The sequence below is a fragment of the Phascolarctos cinereus genome, unplaced genomic scaffold, assembly GCF_003287225.1.
Source record: "Phascolarctos cinereus isolate Bilbo 61053 unplaced genomic scaffold, phaCin_HiC Scaffold_1;HRSCAF=81, whole genome shotgun sequence".
NCBI classification, from domain to species: Eukaryota; Metazoa; Chordata; class Mammalia; order Diprotodontia; family Phascolarctidae; genus Phascolarctos; species Phascolarctos cinereus.
This window is the reverse complement of record NW_027555514.1, coordinates 195136931-195160396: the sequence shown is the minus strand read 5'-3', so window position 1 is coordinate 195160396 and position 23466 is coordinate 195136931. Positions and strand designations below refer to the sequence as shown.

The 23466-nt window shown below is 36.2% G+C and overlaps 1 protein-coding gene across 10 annotated transcripts in view; it reads right to left on the bottom strand.

Moving 5' to 3' along the window:
* Positions 1-23466, bottom strand: part of ERC1 (ELKS/RAB6-interacting/CAST family member 1) — a 342335-nt gene that overhangs the window by 264473 nt on the left and 54396 nt on the right. For 4 of the 10 annotated variants that reach the window (XM_078156085.1, XM_078156083.1, XM_021001454.2 and 1 more), the window contains exons 3-6: positions 12741-12815; positions 5769-5924; positions 4114-4206; positions 1252-1419 (exon numbers count right to left, since the gene is read on the bottom strand). In XM_078156085.1, the coding sequence (XP_078012211.1) occupies positions 1252-1419; positions 4114-4206; positions 5769-5924; positions 12741-12815 (492 nt within the window). The remainder of the gene's footprint in view (positions 1-1251; positions 1420-4113; positions 4207-5768; positions 5925-12740; positions 12816-23466) is intronic. The other 6 variants (XM_078156089.1, XM_078156086.1, XM_021001457.2 and 3 more) reach the window with 2 other exon arrangements.

Sequence of the window (23466 nt, the reverse complement as noted above, 5' to 3'; positions counted from 1 at the left end):
ACGGACTGTGGAATTACGTGTATCTTTCGATTCAGAAATCCTACCTCTAAGCACAGAGTCCAAGAAGCTGAGAGACAGAAAAAGTTCCATATACAACCAAATACTTGAAGTAGCACTTTTGTGGTAACAAAATTCAGGAAACAAAGTAGATTACCACATGGTCACCAGATTAGGGAAGGGATAAACAAATTATTGCACATGAATATAATAGAATACTACTGTACCATAAGAAACAATGAATAGAAAGAATTCAGATGAGCAGAGAAAGACATATAAACTGATAAAGAGTAAAGTGGTACCAATAAAAAAAAAATAGGCACAACCAACTACAACAACATAAACAAAAAGAAAAAAGAAATTAAGCCAAAAACTGTGCAAGTGTGATAACCAACCTTGGCCACAGAGAAGAGTCTGAAATATTCCCACTCCCTTTTTAGAGATGGGAAGGACTACAGTCATATCTATATATCACATATACTTGTCAAACATGTTTGATGTACTGGTTGGCTGATTTGGCTAAACTGCCTTTTTTCCTCTTTTTTTTTTTTAAATCTGTTACAAAGGTCAGGTTGCTGGTCAGGGAAGAAGGTAGGCATAAATTTAGAAATGATGATATAAAAACAAAAAATATTCACAAAAACAGTATTTTGGAAAAAACAACAAAGAGAACCTATAATCAATCCTTCCATTTACTTGGAACTTCCTTACATCTTCTCATTCCTTTTATACCATGAGGACCAACACTGATATGGCTTAGTTTCTCCAGCAATGAATAAATCAACTTATTATGTCATTGTAAAAGCATTTTATACTTAGTATTCTAACAGATACACTGAGGTTTACAAATATTCTAGAAACTATTACTCTTAGCACTCTACTCTCCTTTTGTTGTTACTCTGGCAACTATCAATGCAGAAGGGGATGGGGCAAAACTCAGTATTGAGGGCCATTTCATAATTTGTTTTGCTTGATGTGTTACCATGACCAAAAAATTCAAAATCTCACTGGCCCCAAATGGGAATGGGCTCTCTTGAAAAATAGCCTGGCTGGTCCATGACAGAGGATTATAAGATCATATATTTAAGGCAGGAAAGGACTTCAGAGGTCACCTAGTTCAGTATTTTCATCATACAGATGGAGAACCTGAGGTCCCCAAGAAATTAAGCAACTTGCCCTGGGTCAAAAAAAGATTAAAAAAAAAGTTACAACAAGCAAATGAAACAAAACAAAAACATCAACAACAGTATTTACCTCTGTCTGTAAGATGGCAGCTCTCTGCTCCTTAGCAGTCAATGATTCCTTTAGCACTTCGATGTGTTGCTTACTGTCTGAGAACTGATTTGTAAGCGTTTCTAGCTTTGTCTGTAGGGCTAAAAGTTCTGTGTCCTTTCGGGACAGTTCCTGTTTCACCTGACCAATCTGGAAAAGAAAATGAAATTCAGTGAAAAAGAAAGTGAAAAAGTGAAATTCATTGAAAAAGATCACCATTTCTAATCTGAATATTTTACAAACTGCAAGTTAGAAATTTAAACATAATTTTTCTTAATAATCTGCAATATAAATGAGAATAAAAATATGTTCTGCAAAATTATTCTGTAAACAAAAATAACTTATATTTATGTAAATTTTATACTTTACAAATCACTTTCTTCACAAAAAACCCTGTAAGATAGGTAGGATGAACATTTTCACCCCCATTTTGCATACAAGGAAATTGAAGATCATAGAGATTAAGTAATCTGTCCAGAGTCAAACAACTAATAAGCTGTAAAACAGAGATTCAAACTCAGATCTTCTATGTCCAAGCCAATGCTCCTTCCATAATAGCACCTGCACTTCTTCTTTTGAAATCCATTAAAAGAATAGAAAAAAACTAACCAATCAAGTCTGAGTTTTCTTATCTCTATCTAGTTGACAGGAACAGGAGTACAAAAGGAATAAAAAAGAAATCACAACTAATTATAAGATATGAGAATTATCAACAGACATCACACCTCTTTCTCTTTCACAAATCAGGGTGATCCATTCCCCAAAAAGTGAAACAAAGGCTTATAAAAGATGCAGCAAAAAGGAAAACCAAGCAGCTCTTTCACTCCCAAGGTGTATTTTAAATTATTTTTAAAAATACATTTAATTTTGTTTTACTTTTATAAGTCACTTTTAAATGGGGCAGACTTAGGTACTTAAACTGAAAGTATAAAAAGATATTTAAATACCACCTACATTTTTTTTTAGTTAGGCAGACCTCTTGTAAAGAAAAGGAGAAGAAAAGTTATAACAGAGTATAAAAGCATGGTTCCTCAATAATTCATATTTACAATTTGAGATTTATATCTCTTGTAGAGTAAAATTACACCAAGTCAAAAGAGTGTGCACCTTATTCTTCCTCTGAATTTCTATTATTAAATTAAGCAATTACCTTGTCTCTCCAGACAGAAATCACATGTGCTTTCTTTTTTCTTTTTTGGTAAGGCAATCAGGGTTAAGTGACCTGCCCAGGGCCACACAGCTAGTAAGTATCAAGTATCTGAGGTCGGTTTTGAACTCAGGTCCTCCTGACTCTAGGGCTGGAGCTCTATCCACTGCACCACCTAGCTGACCCTCATGTGTGCTTTTGAAATTCAATATAATGCTTACTACTCTCTCCTTTGCATGAAAAAAAAAGACCAAAAAAATTTACAACTAATATTTTTAAGTGCACTTTGCTTTAATAAGTGAAATAAACATTAAAAAAATTCCAAGAATGTTTTAATGCAACTACCTCTCTTCAGTAGAAAGTTTTTAAGTGCATTTTATTTCCATAATGAACTGGTAATAATAGCTGGTAACTGGTAACAATACAGTATCAAGGAAAGACAAATGAGAATAGTTTTCATGTTTTAACATAATAGTTCTAGTTTTAACCCAGGAACCACATCATGTTCTAGGGGTGGGGAACCTGCAACCTCGAACCCACATGTGGCCCTCTAGCTCCTTGGGTGCAGCCCTTGGGCCAAGTTTTACAGAACAAATCCTTTTATTTTGGGGATTTGTTCTATGATGTTTGGATTCAGTCAAAGGGCGGCACCTGAGAACCTAGAGGGCCACAAGAGGCCTCGAAGCCAAAGGTTCCCCACCCCTGCTCTAGTTTTTTCCATTAATTACATCTTCCTATTGAAAGAGAGAAAGAAAGAAACAGAGATACAGTGACAGAAGCAGATTCAAAAAACCATAATCAACTTTCTGTATCATCTGATGATTACATAAGTTTTAAATATGATTAATGGTCCTTTTTAAAATAAGAGAAAAAAGAAAGCAAAAAGAAAAAACACAACAAACAAAAAAATTTTTTTCAACGTTCTCCTCAAGACAACATATGGTTTTCTTATACATCAGGTTAAGTCTGAAAATTAAGACTTCTCTGCCCTGCAATACTTTTTTTTGCTAATTTTTTTTGCTAATCTGCTAATAAAAAAAATGGCCATATCCTACCTGTCTTATGCCTTTTCTCCCTAACATTTTAACTTAAGTAGACAATGTCAAATAATAGTTTTTGTGGACAGAATCCTGGTCTGTTTCAAAAGGGCAATGGACATCCCCCAAGTTTTCCTTTATTTACTATGTAATTCAAGGCAAGCTGACTGATCTTTTTATCTCTTGCTCTAGGGAAAATAATATCTGCCAAGTAAAATCTTACAGGAGTTTTATTAACTAATGACCACAAAGCAAGGAAGATATTTTGCTTGATAATTTCAAATATCTATCATCTTTACCATGTGATAGGGACTGAAACTTTCGAAAGCATGAGATATCCATGCTTTTGTGTCCAAGACAAGGGAAGTCCCTATTGTTCAACACTATTTTACGTACAAGAAAATGTCAGAAGAAAAGAGATTAACAACACCCTCAACAAGATCTCACAAAAAACATCAAATTGCCCGGAACAGGGTCCCTGAGCATGTTTTCAGCTGGTTTAAACAGACACTGGTTAAATAGCAAAGGAGGCTGGTTAGTGCTAATATTTGGCACAGCTGCTGACCACAAGAGAAATGAAGCATGAGCCACCCAGAAAGCCAAGAGCCAGCAGAGTCCCACTGAGGAAGGGGTCACTGCACACACAGAGATGAATCTTACGGCAAAGACCTCGGCCTGGAGACCAGCCGCTCTCTTTTTCAGCTCTTCCCCTTGAGTCTCTTTCGCACTTAGCTCTTCCTTCAGTTGCTCTACCTGTCACGACATTGTTATTCTTTTTTCACTTCTGTGTCAGTTTACGTCTTCTAATTATCTGCTTCAAGGCCAGGGCAGGAATTGAAATTAAGAAAAAGTTATAAAGAAAAAATAAAAACACTCAAGGCTATTTTACTCGCTAGTATTTTAAGGGATCTTAGCATAGGTAGGAAAGGATTTACCAAAAAATGATGTGCAATTACAGTGATTATTCACCAATACATAAATAACTGCAGCTAGCTTTCCTTCCAAACAAAAGCATAAAAACAAAACTATTAAAAAACTAGAAATTATGACATTTAAATTCAAAAATTCAAATGGAAGTGGCTGAAGGCAAATTTATAAGCAATATAAAATGAGGGAGGGTAGGGAATAAGCAGTTATTAACTACCTACTGTGTGCCAGGTACTATGCTAAGCCCTTGTACAAATATTATCTTATTTGATGTATAATGTAATATAAATTATAATTATATATTTATAAGCTAGTTATGAGTGACATAGATAAGCTAGGGGCAACAAGAAAGAGCCAAGACAATATAAATGTCACAAGGGAAAAAGTTTATTAAGGAAAAAAAATTTAAATACAGGTAGCTGGGGGACAGGGGTTGGAATGAGGAACAGGATATTAGCTAAAAACAAGATTTGGGAAAACAACTGAACTATGACACTCACCAGAAAGAGTCCTTGGCTCTAATGAACTTTTTTATACTTACATATAGCAATAGAGAAATTATTTTATATTAGTGAGGAGCCTCCCTAGAATTATGAAAAATTAGAAATGGGAAGCTGTTATAATGGAATAATCAGCCACTAGAAAGAAAAATTCTGCTTTCCAATTGCTTTGTGTCATTAATTCATTCTCAAATAATTGAAATTCCAACTAGCTAGTTATTCTAATTGGTCTTCCTGGTATTTAGATCAATCAAAACTGAATGTTTGGGGGCCCTAAGCAAGAATAAAGGCAACTATAACCATGCCTGAATTGACTGAAAACTGGTATACCCTGTTACTACCTATTTTGCTATATAATGCTCCAATAACTGGGCAGAATGGAGATGAGGGAAAAAGGGGGATAAATTCCCCATTTACCTTTCTCAAGAGGTACGTAGTTTTCCTTAATAAAAACATATAAAAAAGCACAAGTCAATTCATTTTACTTAACCTAGTTTAGAAAAATTGCTTCAGTCTATTGAGCATTATAATAATTCACAAGAGAAGTAAAACATTCATTATATTGTCTTGCATACTGAGGAAAGCATAGCTAGACAGGTTCCTAAGCCAGCCCAAACTACTGAAAAATGAAAAATGCTGAATTTTTTAAATGTACACTAAGCCACATGAGACTAACTTTATTTGAAATCACACTAATAATTTGTATCCATTCAGCAATTCAGTCCTTAATACTCAGCTTCGAAGTCTGAAATTATAATATTTGTGCTTTTCTTAAGCAACATAAAAATAAGGTACAAAACTGCTACCTTTAATCAGTAGGGAAGACATCTTATGTTCCCCCCAATACATTAAACTGTTTTGGAGGAGTGAAAGCTGACATCCCATTACCTTGTTTTTCATGAATTTGGAATGGCTGCGATACACCTCCATTTGTTTCATTTCTTCCTCCCGTTCTTCTGTGCTCAAAGCTCCATTAGATTTCAGCATCTGGATTTCCTCCTCCAAATCTCGGAGCCCACGCTCCATGGAGGAAATTTTTGAGTCCTGACAGGAGGAGAACAGTCATGTGGTCATCAAATTAGGAATCCCCTAAGTAAGTTAACAAGTAGAATTCATTCAATCATGTTTGAATACAACAAAGACATATTAACACACCTATTCTGTGCAGATTTCCATGCCAGGTGCTCAGAGGGAAACAAGCAGTGGACGATGATGAGGGCAGCCAGAACCGAAATTTATATAGCAATTTAAGGTTCATAAAGTGCTCTAACATATGCTATTTGGGCCTTACAATAACCTTGTGAGTTAAGTACTATAGGTACTACTGTCTTCATTTTACAGAGGAAACTACCAAAGGTCAGAGAGTTTAAGTAATTTGACCATATTCATGCAATTAGTGTCACAAGACAGGATTTAAACCTATGTCTCTTGTGAATAATTCTAGAGTTCTTTCCACTGCACCACACTGTCTCAAAAAAAGACACAGTCACTGAAACTAAACTCAAACACTGGAGATAAAAAAAAAACAAATTGAAACTTCCTGTATTCAAAGAACCTACATTCCGTCCTACATCCAAAGGAGATGCATGAGTCCATATATGGATCTGCACAAACTAAATACAAAGACATTTAGAACCAAAGAGGGTTGGGTAGTTGGGATTTGGAAGGTCATCATCTAGAGAAGTGTCATATGGAAGAAAACTATGGATTTTAAGAGGCAAGGAGGAAAGTCTGTGAAAAGACATGGAAAGCAGAGATGGAGTGTCAAATACAAGGAACAGCAAGAAGGTAATTTTTGCCTTCCAGGACTAAGTGTATAAAGGAAAATAATGTCAAATAAGGTAATAAAGGTTAGTACCAAGTCATAAAGAGCTACTGTATACGCCAAACAGAAAAGTTTAAATTTGGTCCTAGAGGTAAAAGAGAGTCACTGGAATACTGACTAAGTGAACGACATGGTGACTTATGAAAATGACTTGGTCACTTTAAGAAAAGCACTTTAGTAGATGGAGCCAACAATATCATCAAAGGGATACTTTGCAATAAAACAAAATTCATTTGGGGAAAATGAAAGGTCAAGAGTATAAAGGGATAAGGTTCAAAAAAATACAAATAAGTAGGGATTGGCACACTTTGTAAAAAATAATAAAGTTCAAAACTATGGTACTAGGTTGATGGTTTTTTTAAAGGACGATCAATGGAATGTTTTCATTTTCTCATTCTGCTTTCTTACCTCTGCATCAGTTCATAAATGTCCACTTCACTAAAATGTCCTATATTCATCACTTGTTACTATGCAAATTTATCATACTCATATATCATAATTTCAGATAGAAAAGAAATGTGGCTTAGAAAATCTGAGGACATAAGGGATTTTGTTGCAAACACAACTAGGTTACAAAGAGAATAGTAGAATGAAGAGTCTAAGGCAGTAAACAAGGTTGGAGTGGGACTGAAGAGGAGATGGGATAATTAGAATAGGGATAATGACTGCCTAAAGCATAGGGATAGGGGACAGGGACCGGATGTACAATTCCACTGGTATTGGCAATTTCCAGGTGAGGAATCTCCTTCCATCAAAGAAAGTGCTGCCTTCTCCGGGACTTACAATTTTTAAAGAGCTGCCTAGGGCAACTGAGAGGTTGTGTGAGATGACCAAAGGTAGATCTTGAGCCCAGGTCTTTCCGGTTCAGAGACCAGCTTTCTATCCACAACACCATGCTCCCTTTCACTTAACAAACAATAGCTATTTAATAAATGTCATTTTAATCGAATTGAATCTGTACTCCTCCAAAAGGGTAGCTGATTGAATTACATTTTTCATAATGTATCTTAACTTTCATTTACAAGAAAACCTTTCCCTTGCCTCTTACTCAGTCACTCACTAAGCACTCACTAAGTAATCACATATATATGCATGACATAGAAAACTGGAACCTAGTTATAAAGACCTGAGTTCAAATCTAGTCTCAGACACTTACTAGCTGAGTGGCACTGGGCAAATCATTTAACTGCTAGCTACCTCAGTTTCTTCATCTGTCCAATGGGTAACAGTAACTTCCTCCCATTGTTGTTGTGAGGATAAAACGAGAATATTTATAAAGCACCTTGCATTCCTTAAAGGGCAATATATATGTTTCGGTGTTAAGGCTCAAGACTGAAATACATTATGATGTAAAAAAGATTGTGAATCAGTGCGTTACCTACTTTTTTAAAGAATCATAACAGTAAACTCCCAAGACCATTCCAATCAAAACTAAATTTCAATCTTTGCTGAAAAATACTATGCGGTAACCAGGGTGCCATTATGATGTACTGCTCACACTATGATTCTGACCTCTATTATCTAAAACTATTTGGTGAAGAGCCATCTTCTGGTTCATAAACAGCAAGCTGCTTCTTGTGGCAAACTAAATAAAACTCTCCCCATTAACACTCCTCAGAAAAGTCCTTTTAAGTCACTATTAATTTCTCAGTATATAAATCATTATCACTCAAAGTCTGAATCTTGGTAGACAAATTATTTTAGAATAAATGAATGTCAAATATGGATCCTACTGTGGTGCTGGCGTGATTAGTGCCCAACGGTAAGGACCAACATGATAGTGAAAGAGACAACTCTTCTCAATCACAATTGTTCTCAGTTGCCACTAATTCTCAACCCACATAGCCTTCAAAAATAATTATGCTCCATTTGAAAGCAATTACAGCTGAATCCACAGAATTGAAAAGAGAGAAGAGGAAAAGTAAAATCCTTATGTATTAACACTAAAGAGTGTTAATCCTTAAAGCGGCATCTCCACCCCACTCCATTCCTGAATCACCCTCCAATGCACAAGGCAGGAATATACAAACTGACTGGCTGCTTGTACACCAGGCCATATTCAGATGCCATCCTGCTACAGAGGTATTTCTAGCATATCCCACAATATGCCCATCCCCCAGCCCAAAACAAGCAACAGACACAGATTCTGCACAGTCTCATAAGGGATGAAAGGGTGGGGAGAAGGAATCATACTGCTCTGCCTAGGACAGCCCTTAAGTTAAGGACCCCCACAGATTGGAGAGTACCCAGTGTAAAATACTGAAGAAAACAGTCACAACTAATGCAAGTAGAACCAGAAAAACTATGTATACCCAACACTACTAAGACAATTTAGAAAGACTTAAGAATTCTGATGGATACAATGACCAACCATGATCCCAAAGGACCAGTGGTGAAGCATGCTACCTCCCTTCTTGACAGAAAGGGGATGAATTCAGGGTGCAAAATAAGACATTATTGGCTACTGTGGGAATTTATTATACTTGATGATGCATCTTGTTAAAAGAGTTTTGTTTTTCCTTTTTCCAAAAGGGGGGTGGGAGAGAAATAAAATATTTTAATTAATTGTAAAATTTAAATGTTTTTTTTTAAGGCAGCAGCCATTTCAAAGAAGGCATGGAGGACAGCCAAGAGAAGAAGTGCAAAAGGGCCAGAGTGAATAACTAAACTGGCCTGAGGGAAATGGGATTAAAACCCAGGAGAGGGGTCTTATATGTTTCTAGTGGTTGAATAGTATTGTGCTACTTAGGACAGGGACAAAGGCATAAAAATACTGAATCCCTAAAAGTACAAAGGCTGAGGCAGTTCTGCAGCCTACTCCTGAAAGTACAACCACTAGCAAAGGGAAAAGTGTCAGAAAGTGATTGACATGGGACAATTAAAAAAAAAAACAAACAATCCGCTGAAACAAAAGATTTGGAGAGGAAGAAAAGTCAATAAAAATCTGGAGCATGAGAAAACAAATCAACAGAGAGGATCCTAAAACTAGAAAAATGTGTAGTAAACCCCCAAGGAGATTACATCACTCCCTTAACAAGCGACAAAGGAAAGTGAAACAAGGTCTAAAGAAACAAGGGATCCTTAAGAAATCTTAGCAGAGCATGGAACAAGATATTCCCGAATAGTTTAAAAGAAAAATGAAAGTCAAAAGAGAAGATATTAGGAATATGTTAAGACTTTATAGATCTCAATGCAGAGATAAAAAACCCAATTTGCACATCAGGAAAAAAAATCAGAATCCACAGTGGAGTTTCTCCAAAGAAAGATTAATATATTTCTAACATTAAAATATTCTAATCAGGCATAAGGGAAGCAAAAGGCAACAATGTTAAAGGAGCATATACAAGCCAAAGCTACTGACTTCAAAAACGACATGCAAAGAAAGCTTAAGCATCAGATACCAGAAAACAAGACAAATTAAAAAAGTAAACAACACAACACCATGATGACCTGAATACAGAGAAGAAAGCAGCACCAATTGACTCTAAAAACAAAAACAGAACCAGAAAAAAAATTTGCATATTCCAAACTCCAAAACATGAAAAGTTTAAGGCCGCAATAGCTTAACAAATAATAAATTTTGCAAACAGCTGGGGAAAATGGAAATTACTAATGAGATCACATATAATTTAAAAATTGACCAATATTTAAAGGCTTTTTTTTTAAAGAAAGGCAAAGTGAAATTACAGAGCTAAAAAAAAAAGGAAACAGGGATCATTAATAGATTAAAATGTAAGCAGAATTTAAAGAAAGAAAGTCAATGTGAAAGGGCAAAACTGAAGAACCAAAGACTAAATCTAACACTACAACAGAGCTACAGGCAAATCAAGGTATTTTGAACAGAACTGCAGAGCAGGTGGGTATATAAATGGAAAAAGGGGAGGCAAAGGAATGAAGGGAATGGGTGCATGTTGCACCGATGCTCTCAGAAAGAAGAGGAACTGCAGAAGAACATTAACAATAAGGATCTGGAACTGGGTGACTGAAAGGGAAGGAGTCAGGGGAAAGGTGAGACCCTAAAGAGAACTCCCAAAGGCAAAAATGATGGTTCTAACACAAAGTCCCAATTCAGGAAGCAAAGATGGAAGAATGAGTAAACAAAAGAGGAGGAGGAAAGTAGTGGGAACAGAAAGTTTTCAATTACTTTATCTCTTTCGCTTTGCCTCTGGGGAGGCGATGGGAGCTGGCGAGTTTTCCTGGTCTCCGGGCTTATACTGGGAAAGCAGAAAAACCTGGCAGTGACTTTGTAAGAGACATCTGAGTGACTGATGTATGTTTGTGAGGCCGTATTCGAAATTTCCTTGAATTAGGCCTTTCCTCAGCATGCCAAAGGCCAATGGGCTGAAGCATAGAAGCTAGGCCCCTCCTCAGGCTCTTAACTTGTCCCCAGAGAAAGAATGAGGGAGCTTTTATTTTCTTCCTTGCCTTGGCTCTCTACTGGGCTACTGACTCAAGCAATGTCTGGCTGCTTAGCCCCTCCATAGGTTCTTAATTTGCTCCAAGGGGACGCAGCAGTAGCTTGGAGGTTCTAGGGGTCAGACTCTGCTTTTCTCTTGGCTTGCCCGAAGAAAGCAAAGGGTACAAAGTTGATCATACTCTGGACAGTATGCACACTGCAGGAGCAGAGAGCACACGTGAGCAGAAGACCCACAGAAGAGGTTCCATGATATCATCACCTGTTAATAAATCCTATAGGGTATTTCCAAATCATAGTTCTGAGCCTTCAAACACACACACATGCTTTATTTTACACCAAAAAAAGTTCATTTTCTGGAACTCTGTCCTGAGAGACCCTGGCTCCACTGAGCCCCACCCCTACCAAAAGAACCTGAAGTTCAATATCTATACAGTGAAAGGGTTGTGCTCTAATAACCAATCATTTAGTACCATCAACCTGTGGGGGATGGGGAAAAAGTTAAAGCTGAGGCCAACAAAACCATTTTTTGAAGATTTTTTAAAAAAAGAAACATATTCAATCCTACTCCCATTTGACTCCCCAGTAAACCTTCTAATTCCAGGCTCCATTAATTAGGCATCTGAGATATTTCTGTATGGTGACTAGGCTAAAGTATATCATTGATTAGGAGCTCTATTCCCCAAGGATAGCACTATTAACCAATTATTTTTAAAAAAAAAGACATTTTAAGATAAAAGACTAAAATATAGCAGTATTCAAATTTTAAGAAAAAACTAATATACCAATTAGGAAACATTTTTGTCCAATCAAATCAAATCAAACAATATGTATTAAGAGGATACACTGTGGATAGTGCTCCAAGCTTTGGCTCTGCCCTTTTCCAGAATTTGAAGGTCACATGCAATTGGCGTGATGCCACAAAATGAACACTGGATTTGGAGTCAGATGGTGAGCGATGTTCAAATTCTGGATCTCTTGGTGAGGGGCAAATCACTTAAATTCTCCACACCTCAGGTTTCTCTTCTCTAAAATTAGAGGGCTGGAATAGATGATTTCATCATTCTTTCTACCAGGCAATATACAAATAGGATCCTATGAATTAGCTTAGGATACAAGACAAACACATGAATATTCTAATCCATTCATTTAAATCAAATGAGATAGTACACAAAAAGTGCTTTGTAAACTCTGAAATGCTATATAAGTATTGGTTATTATTAAAATAGGTAAATGCTTGTGTAACATTTTTAACTGAGTTACCACCTATATCTGAAAGTAACAAAATTGTATCTATCTTAAAATATTCTTTAAGTCAACCTTTTTAACAAGTACTAATAACTTCCCCTGCAATTATTGCAAGTTTGTAAGATTTTACTTTTTGTTTGTCTGTTCGTTTGTTTTGGTGAGGCAATTGGGGTTCAGTGACTTGCACAGGGTCACACAGCTAGTTAGTGTCAAGTGTCTGAGGCAGGATTTGAACTCAGGTGCTCCTGACTCCAGGGCCAGTGCTCTATCCACTGCGACACCTACCTGCTCCAAGATTTTACGTTTATCATTTCTAAAACATACAGCAAGTGGTCTCTATGAACTGAAAACCTGAACTTTTTGAAGTTCTCACCTTCATTTCAATAACAGTTTGCAGAGCTTTTGTTTTAGCAGAATCAGGAGCATTCTCAAATCTCCGATGCATCTCCTAAATAAGAGAAAAAAATGCATAAGCCCAAGTGAAATTTGCAACATCCTCTATTTCACAAAAAATAAGTATAATTCTTCTACTCCACCTTTAGGGAAAAAGTGATTATACATGACTCAACCCTGGTAACTTTTAACCTCTAACTTTCCACTATGTATCTCCAATCCCTGCTGCTCAGGTTAATTTATTTATTCAAGCACAGAAGGCTACTGTCTCTAAGCAACAGCTTGTCAAAAATTAGTCAAAGTGGCTACCCCAATAAATGTAATGGAATACTATTATGCTGTAAGAAAAGATGATAGAAAAGATAATGGAGACAGTTTCAGAGAAATCTGGGAAGATTTGCATAAACTGATGTATATTAAGTGAGCCAAACAAAAAAAAGTTTATATAAGAACATTATAAAGACAAACAGAAAGACTTAAGAACTTTGATTAACACAATAACCAATCATAATTCCAGAGGACTCAAGATGAAATATCTTAAACCATCTCCTAATAGAGGTGTGGAACTTGATGCAGATTAAGACAATTTTCTGGACACAGAAAGTACGGAAATGTATTTTGCTTGACTATACAAATTTGTTACTGGTGTTTTTTTTCACTGGGGCAGGCAGAATTTTATTAACTAGGAAAAAAAAATTTTAATGGCTACCTCAACTAAAATGAGACTATGCTCCCAGACAACTGTGTGTCTTTTTTTTTTCTTTTTTGGCTAGGCAATGGGGTTAAGTGACTTGCCCAGGGTCACACAGCTAATAAGTGTTACGTGTCTGAGGCCAGATTTGAACTCAGGTGCTCCTGAATCCAGGGCTGGTGCTCTATTCACTGCGCCACCTAGCTGCCCCAACTGTGTGTCTTTTTAAGCTGTATGACTTTCCCACATTTGCTTCTCATAACTTGACTTTGCAACAAAAAAAAACCAAACAAACAAACCTTGAACAGTAATATAATCAAAAGAAAAGAGTGTTGAAAAATATTTCCTTTTCTGTAAAGGAGAAATAATTAAACAATCACATTTCAATGGCTATTGAAAGGATCTGTATCGATAAATCGTTGCATAGCAACCATACCCCTAAAAATGTTTATTTTATGTAAACAATCTACCTGCTTATTTACAATGTAAATAGAAGAATATAAAGTGCTAAGAAATGTCTTGGGTAGGTTAATTTTTGGAAAAGGTCAGAAACAACCACATTTTATTTCTATACAATGTAAAAAGCATCGCTATCATATTACTGGAATACTCATTTGTCACATCAACCAATCTTTATTTCAAGAAATTTCTCCTAGCATACTCATTGTGTCATGAAAACTACATAATCAAGACCTGGCTTCCAACTCCACTAAGAATGGGGAAGTTACACCATAACCATTTTAAGAAAAATGTGTTACATCTAAATAGAACTTTCCAGTCTATCAAGCATTATCACATATATCACTGGACCCTCACAACATACTGAAGACCGACGATACAGGAAGAGCAAATATAATTCCTCCCCCACTCATCAACCCCTATTTTGGAGATAAGGAAAATGAAGCCCAAGAAACCTGAAGAGCCAGTAGCCCAACATAGTTATTACTTCAGCATACAACAAAACAGATAAATATGGGGAGATGGGGGGGGGAAGAGACCCAGGTGAGAGATGTGTGTAAGATGGTATGCATCCAATTTGATACAAGCAGCCAGGATACATGGCATGTAAACATTAACACTACACTTGCACAATGCTGACACATCATTATATAACCACAGATGATGTAAACTTTTGAGTTTATTGTTGGCATGCTGCCTTCTTTGTCTGTTTCTCTGTAACTCAAACAAACACTGGTCAGTAAATGAGGATGATGAAGGGCATACTCCTGTTCCTTGCCTCAGCTAGCCACCACCAAGCATAAAGAGAAAAGATGGATGCTTGCCTTCCTTGTCCTGACCTGCCACCTCAAGAATAAAGTAACATTAACCCTTTATCAGGTCTCCACTGCCCCTTTCAGTTTATCCAGATCCAGTGCATCTGTTGGGAGCTAAACTTCTGTCTAACAAGAGATAATGAGGATCTATCTATACCAGAATGGCAGCTATGCGAGTAAAGGGATGAAGATGTACACTAGAGATGCTTTAAAAGTAAACGACAAAAATCTGGCAATGGCTTTGGTATATTGGAAGTGTGAATGTAAGGAGTTAGGGAAGACACCAATATTGTTGCCCTGGAATGGACAGAGGAGATGGTGGCAACCTTGAGAGTAATATTTTGAGGTATTGATGAAGAGAAGATAATTTGGAAAGAGAGATAATGAGTTCTGCTTTGGACATTTTGAGTTTGAGGTACCTGTAGGATGACTAAAATGCCAATGATGATAGGTGACTTCAGCTCAGAGGTTCTCAAAGTGGGTGATACAGCCCCCTAAGGAGCAGTAGAACAATCTGGAGGGTGGGAGTAGCCTCACATACAATTGGGGGGCATTAAGTAAAAATAAGGGGGCAGTGGAAGCATAAGGAAAGGAGATAAGGAAAGAAAATTTTGAAAAACCATTCATACACGTTTCATCTGTTGTGTAACAGAGGTAAAGTCATAGTGATTACATTATTTTCCAAATAAACACATAAAATACAAGTTATAACCGATCAGTGGTAAAGTCTATCAACAGTTCTTAACAAGTAAGTGTTGGCAAGCAAGCATGTCACGCATTGTAGGGCAGTCCAGCATACATCGATGTACTATTAATGACTTGTTTACAATACTATACAGTTACATGTGTCATCAAAATTTCAATGAAGGGAAAAAAACACAAATTTACAATAAATTTATTAAATTTAAGATGTCTTTTTAAAAATTTTATATTTTTTTGAAATGATGCAAATTAAAAGAAAAACAGTTACAGGGTTAAAGAAAGTAGATTTCCAGAGAGATGCTGAGAAAAAATTTTTTTAAAGGGAACAGTAGGACAAATAAGTCTGGGAACCTCTGCCTTAGATCATGCCACCTTGGGAAAACTGAAAATTTTAAAGATCCCTAGAAGTATCTCTGAGAATAGCTCCAACAAAACACCTGAAGCTTGAGACACTGCACCCTCCACCCTGGAAGCAGAAGCCTACCTTAATGAAGGGTGAAAAGTCAAGTAATAGGCTAGGAAAATGACCAAACAAAAGAAAAAAACTCTGACTATTGAAAGTTACTACAGTGACAAGGAAGATCAAAAACACACACTCAGAAGATAACAAAGTCAAAGTTCCTACTACCAAAGACTCCAAGAAAAATAGGAATTGGTCCTGGGCCATAGAAGAGCTCAAAAATTTTGAAAATCAAGTAAGAGAGGCAGAGGAAAAGTTGGGAAGAGAAATGAGAGTGATGCAAGAAAATCATGAGAAAAGAGTCAACAGCTTGATAAAGGCAACACAAAAAACACTAAAGAAAATAACACATTAAAAAACAGACCAGGCCAAATGGTAAAAGAGGTCCAAAAAGCCAACGAGGAGAAGAATGCCTTAAAAAGCAGAATGGCCAAATGGAAAAGGAAGTCCAAAAGTTCACTGAAGAAAATAATTCCTTAAAAATTAGAATGGATGGAAAAGAGTATTGCAGAAACTAGGCATAGACCCAAACCTCACACCATATACCAAAATAAAGTCAAAATGGGTTCATGACTTAGATATAAAGGCTGATACCATAAGTAAACTGGGAGAACAAGGAATGGTTTACCTATCAGATCTATGGAGAACAGAAGAATTCATGACCAAACAGGAGATAGAGAACATTATGAAATGCAAAGTGGATCATTTTGATTACATTCAACTGAAAAGTTTTTGCACAAACAAAGCCAATGCAGCTAAGATTAGAAGGAAGGTAGAAAACTGGGAAAGAATTTTTACAACCAGTCTCTCTGATAAAGGCCTCATTTCTAAAATACATAGAGAATTAAGACAAATTTATAAGAACACAAGCCATTCCCCAACTGATAAATGGTCAAAGGATATGAACAGACAGTTCTCAGATGAAGACATCAAAGCCATCTACAGTCATATGAAAAAATGCTCTAAATCGTTATTGATTAGAGAAATGCAAATCAAAATAACTCTAAGGTACCACATCACACCTATCAGATTGGCCAACATGACAAAACAGGAAAATGATACATGTTGGAGAAAATGTGGGAAAATTGGAACACTAATACATTGTTGGTGGAGTTGTGAAATGATCCAACCATTTTGGAGAACAATTTGGAACTATGCCCAAAGGGCTACAAAAATGTGCATACCCTTTGATCCAGCAATAGCACTTCTAGGGCTATATCCCAAAGAGATCAAACAAATGGGAAAAGGACCCACATGTACAAAAATATTCATAGCAGCTCTTTTTGTGGTGGCAAAGAATTGGAAATGGAGAGGATGCCCATTCATTGGGGAATGGCTGAGCAAGTTGTGGTATATGAATGTAATGGAATACTATTGTGCTATAAGAAATGATGAACAGGCTGACTTCAGAAAAACCTGGAAAGTCTTATATGGTCTGATGCTGAGTGAAGTGTACAAGTCCAAGAGGACTTGTACACAATAACAGCCACGGTATGCAATGACTAAGATTGTTAAACTGAACCCTTCTCAGCATTAGGAGGATCTAAGACACCTCCAGAGGCCTCGGGATGGAAAATGCTGTCCACATCCAAAGAAAGAACTATGGAAGTCGAATCACTCTCACTTATTTTTACCTTCTGTTGAGTTTTGTTTCCTCTTTCTGATGGTTCCTTCTATTGGTTTTAACTTTTACTTACAACTTCACTAATGTGAAAATATGTTTAATGGGTATGTAAATGTAAAGCCTATATCAAATTGTGTGCCGTGTTGGGGAGGAGGGGGAGGAAGGGGGAGAAAAATTTTCAACTCAAAAGCATATGGAAGTGATTGTTGATAAATCAAAATAAATTAATAAAAAATTTTTAAAAAGGGAAAAATATTAGAATGGAGCAAATGGAAGCTAATAACTTTATGAGAAATCAAGAAACAATAAAAGAAAACCAAAAGAATGAAAAAATAGAAGGCAATGTGAAATATCTTACTGGAAAAACAACTGACCTAAAAAATAGATCTAGCAGATATAATTAAAAAATTATTGGACCACCTGAGGCCATGATCAAAAAAAGAGCCTAGACATCATCTTTCAAGAGGAAAACTGTCCTGAGATTCTAGTACCAGAGGGTAAAATAGAAATTGAAATAATCCACCGATCACCTCCTGAGGGAGACCTCAAAAGGAGAACTGCCAGGAATATTATAGCCAAATTCCCAGGAAGGAGAAAATATTGCAAGCAGCCAGAAAGAAACAATTCAAGTATCACAGAGCCACAGTCCGGATAACACATGATTTAGCACCTTCCGATATAAAGGAGCAGAGGGCATGGAATATGATATTCCAAAGGGCAAAGGAGCTAGGATTACAACCAAGAATCACCTATCCAGCAAAACTGAGTATAACCTTTCAGAGGAAAAAAATGGACATTCAATGAGATAGAGGATTTTTGAGCATTCTTGATGAAAAGACCAGAGCTGAATAGAAAATCTGACTTTCAAATACAACACTCAAGAGAAGCATAAAAAGGTAAACAAGAAAGGATAATCATGAGGCACTTAATAGGTTTAAACTGTTTACATTCCTACATGGGAAGATGATATGTTTAACTCCTAAGACCTTTCTCATTATTACAGTAGTTGGAAGCATACAGACAGCATAGGTGTGAACCGAACATGAATGTAGGATATCTAAAAAATAAAATTAAGGAGTGAAAGAGAAATGTACTAAGAGAAAGGGAGAGGGAGAATGGGGTAAATTATCTTACATAAAAGAAGCAAGAAAAATCTTTTACAATGGAGGGGAAGAGAGGGAGGTGAGGGGGAATGAGTTAACCTTACTCTCATCAGAACTGGCTCAAAGAGGGAACATACACACTCAATTGGGTTTAGAAATCTATCTTACCCTATAGGAAATTAGGAGAGAAAGGAGATAAGAGAAGGGGGTGAGGGGCGATAGAAAGGAGGGCAGATGGGGGAGGGGTAGTCAGAAGCAAAACACTTTTGAGGACAGATAGGGTGAAAAGAGAGAATAGAATAAATGGGGTAGGGTGAGAGGAATGGAAGGAAATACAGTTAGCAAGAGTAACTGAAAAAAATTTTGAAGCAAGTTTCTCTGATGAAGGCCTCATTTCTCAAACACATAGAGAACTGAGTCAAATTTATAAAAATAAGAGCCATCACCAATTGATAAAATGATCAAAAGACATGATCAGTTTTCAGATGAAGTAATCAAAGCTATCTACAGCCATATGAAAAAATACTCTAACTCCCTATTGATTGGAGCAATGCAAATTAAAACAATTCTGACATATTACCTTATACCTAACGGATTGGCTGATAGGACAGAAAAGGTAAATGACAAATGTGGGACGGGATGTGGGAAAAATGAGACATTAATGAATCGCTGATAGAGCTGTGAACTGATTGAACAATTCTGTAGAGAACTATGCCCAAAGGGCTATAAAACCATGCATAACCTTTGACCCAGCAATACCACTACTAGGTCTATATCCCAAGAGAGATAAAAATCAAAAAGGCAAAGGATCTACATGTACAAAAATATTTATAGCAGCTCTTTTCTGGGGCACAAAGAATTAGATATTGAGGGGATGCCCATCAGTTGGCGAATGGCTAAACAGGCTAAGGTATAAGATTATGATGGAATGCTTTTTTTGTATAAGAAATGATGAGCAGGATGCTCTCAGAAAAACCTGGAAAGATTTGCATGGACTGATGCAAAGTGAAATGTACTATGTACAGAGTAACAGCAATATTGTAAGATGATCAGCTGTGAATGACTTAGGAATAATCTCGGCAACACAATGATCCAAGACAACTCTGAAGGACTTATGATGAAAAATGCTGTCCATCCCAGGGAAAGAACTCATGGGGTCTGAAAACAGACTGAAGCATTTTTTTTTGCTTTATTTTTCTTGAGGGTTTTTTTTTTGGTTTATGTTTTGTTTCACAACATGACTATTATGGATATGTGTTGCATGACTACACATGTATAACCTATTGCTTGCCTTCTCAACGTGGAACAGTGAGGAAGAAGGAAGGGAGAGAATTTGGTACTCAAAGTTTTAAAAAATGAATATTTAAAATTGTTTTTACATGTAACTAGGGAAAAATAAAATACTAAACAAAAAAGAATTGCTTGTGTATCCAATCATTCTCTTCAAATTCCTCTTTTCCTTCTCAATGGTAGTTTCTCCTTATGCCTTGAGAATTTCATTTTAAAAAGTATCATATCTCCTCAGAGCAAACTTCCCCAGAATAATTTGGATCCACAGGATCCAACCTATCTTTTATTTGAACCCTTTGACTTCTGCTCTTCCAACAGACTGCATGTTAGAGAAGTAAACTTAGACATAATCTGTCACAAACTCAAAGATAATTATTTCCCACCAAGGTTCCCTTCATTTGCATCACAGAAGCCCAGTGAGAATCGGATCCAGAAAAAATCTTTCATTCAATCTTCTGACTTTTGAAAGATAAAATTATCATTAAGGCAAGGCAAAAATTACTGGCTGCTTTTAGCAGATGTCCAGATAATCTAATTCTATCATCAATCCTCCCCTGTAAGATTAGTGATCAGTTTCCTAAACTCATTTATTTCTTCTTTCTAGCCAAGTAGACTAGTACATTCTGATGATAATGTCACCTATTTCAGTTTCTGGTTCCCAGATTTCCTTACATGAACAGATCATCTTAATAAATAATGTAAATTAGAGAAAAATAATGGGGAAAAAAGGCAGAAATGAAGGGGTCATAGCATTACAAAATCACAAGCTATATTATAAAGTACTAATCATAAACAATATTTGGTGCTGGTTAAAAAAACAGAAAAGAGGGTCACCAGAAGATGGATAAACCCAAAGACATATCAGGGGGAGGAGGGGAAATGCTTAGGAAAAGTAGAAAGTAGTTTGGTAGAAATTAGGTTTAGCAACTGAACTCAATAAACCACTGCTTGATAAACCTAAATACATACATTAATTGGAAAATAACCCCTTATTTGACAAGAATGCCTAGGAAAACTGGAAAGTAGTTGGCAAAGATTAGTTTCAAATTCAGTATCTTACAATAAATGCTGCAGAATGAATATATGTCCTGAATATTAAGAGAGTCAGCACAGAAAAATCAGAAAAGAATTTTAAACATTCACAGCTGTAAATAAGAAGAGAATTCTTAATCAAATAAGGGACAGAGATCACCACAAAAGATAAAATAGATAAATATGTTTAACAGGAATGTACATGTAGAGCCTATATCAGATTGCATGTTGTCTTGGGGAGGTGGGGAGGGAAGGGAGGAAGAGAAAATTTAAAAATCAAAAGCTTATGGAAGTAAATGTTGAAAACTAAAAATAAACTAATAAAAAAAATTTTTGAGATAAAAAGAATTGCCCCTTTAATATGATGAAACATCAAAACACCTAAGAATCAATTTATCTTATTCTCAATTAAAAAACAAAACAAAACTGTGAACTAAAAAAAAAGATAAGATAAATACATTTGAGCACATGAAGATAAAAAGCCGTTACATGAACAAAATATTTATTTTGTTCAGTTTATTAAGTTAGAGTTAGCAATGAAAAAAGGATAATGGAAGGTGTCCATTGGAGTGCGTATATTTAGTTATACAGATATAAATATAGATACTCACACATATAGATGTAAAAACTTGGATCAAATATCTTTGATGAGAGTCTGATAGCCAAGAGGAAGAGGCAAATAATACTAATACGTAAGACCAAGAGTTTTTCCCCAATGGATAATGGTCAACAGATAGGAACAAACAGCTCTCCAAAGAACCATATGAAAGATTGCTCCAAGTCACTAATAAGAGAAATGTACATTATAACAACTCAGAGGTTTTACCTCACACCCAGTAAATTGGCAAAGATAACAAAAAAAAGGAATGGTAAATGCTGGGACAATTGCTGGAACAGCAATAATATAAAACCGGTAAAGCCCAGAAAGAACTGACCCAACCAAATCAAAAACTATCAATATTACCAAAAACATTTTAAAATAAGAAAATTAGTTTAGACCAATATCTTGTGCTCCAAACGGATATCCAAGACAAATTTTTTTTATTATGACATGATCTTTCATACCTTGGGTTAAGAGGAATATATATAACCAAAGAAAGGATAGAGGAGACATAAGAGACAAAATAGACATTTTTAAATTTATTTTAACCTGTAATTTTATATATTTATATATATATATATTATGTTTTTATATGTATATATTTATTAAATACATATAAATATATATTTATATATAATATAATTTCCACCTACTGCTGCTGGTTCTGCTCTATGGGGCTGAATGGAACAAATCTAGACCCTCCTACATAAGATGGTCATTCAAATACTTGAACATAGTTATGAACAGTGCTTTACAAACATTAAGGCACTACATAAATGCTACTACCATTGCTATCTTTCTTTTTTATTAATTGTATTCCCAGTGGCTCCAAGAAGCAGTAGCTTGCATAGAAGCTACACCCTGGTAAAACTGTCTTGGCAGATGGGCTAAACCACCTTGAGGATAACGAACAGGTCTCAAATCCACAGGTGAGTTAGTGAGATGTCTACCCCAAGGATGGAGAGACTTCCCCCAAGAGAATGGGCAGATGAGAACACTTTATTTCAATGACCACAAAGGCAACCAAAGAAGATGCTGTGGAGTGCTCAGACCTTAGACATCCAAGACACCAATGTCATCCACTGCATCCCGGGCCATCACCATTCATCCTGACTTCTGTCTTGCCACTGGGCTTGGACAATTCAAGAACTTACATCCAATTCACACACAATTCAAGACATTACCCCATGCTGTTATTGGTCCTCTTCAAAAACAAAGGACTGCTATTACTATTTTTATTATTTTATTATTATTATGCTTAAAATCATGAGTTTTCTCTTCTACAGGCTAAACATCCCTCATTCCCTCAACCAAACCTTATGTGAAATGGGCTCAAGGTCCTTCTTCACCATCAGGTTATCATCTGATAAAAACGGCAAAAAGCAACACACCAAGCTCAAATTACTATGGCACTTCACTAAAGACCACCTTCGAAGCTGACACTGAACAATAAACAGCAAATCCTCTTTACAAATTAACTTTTTTTTGTTTTTTCCTTTTTTTTTTGAGCAATCAGGGGTGACTTGCCCAGGGTCACACAGCTAGTGCCTGAGGCCAGATTTGAACTTGGGTCTTCCTGACTCCAGGGCCAGTGCTCTATTTTCTGTATCACCCAGCTGCCCCTCAAATTATACTTTCTTAACCAGCATTCCTAAATCTTCTTCACTTTAGAAGGACTTGCCTTCAATAGGTAACAATGATGAAAAACTACTTGTGTTTCTAAGACCATTAGATTCTCATTCAAGACTTCATCATCTTCAGCATGGCATTTTAGATTGTTCCTGGCATTATCATTTGTGCCCACATTAAAGAGCAAAAATGGCACTGGCTATAAGGTTTTGCAAATCTTGGAAAGTCAACCATCACATCCCAGATAGATGGCAAACATCTTTTTGTCATCAGGGCAACAAATATCTGCCTCAGTGTACC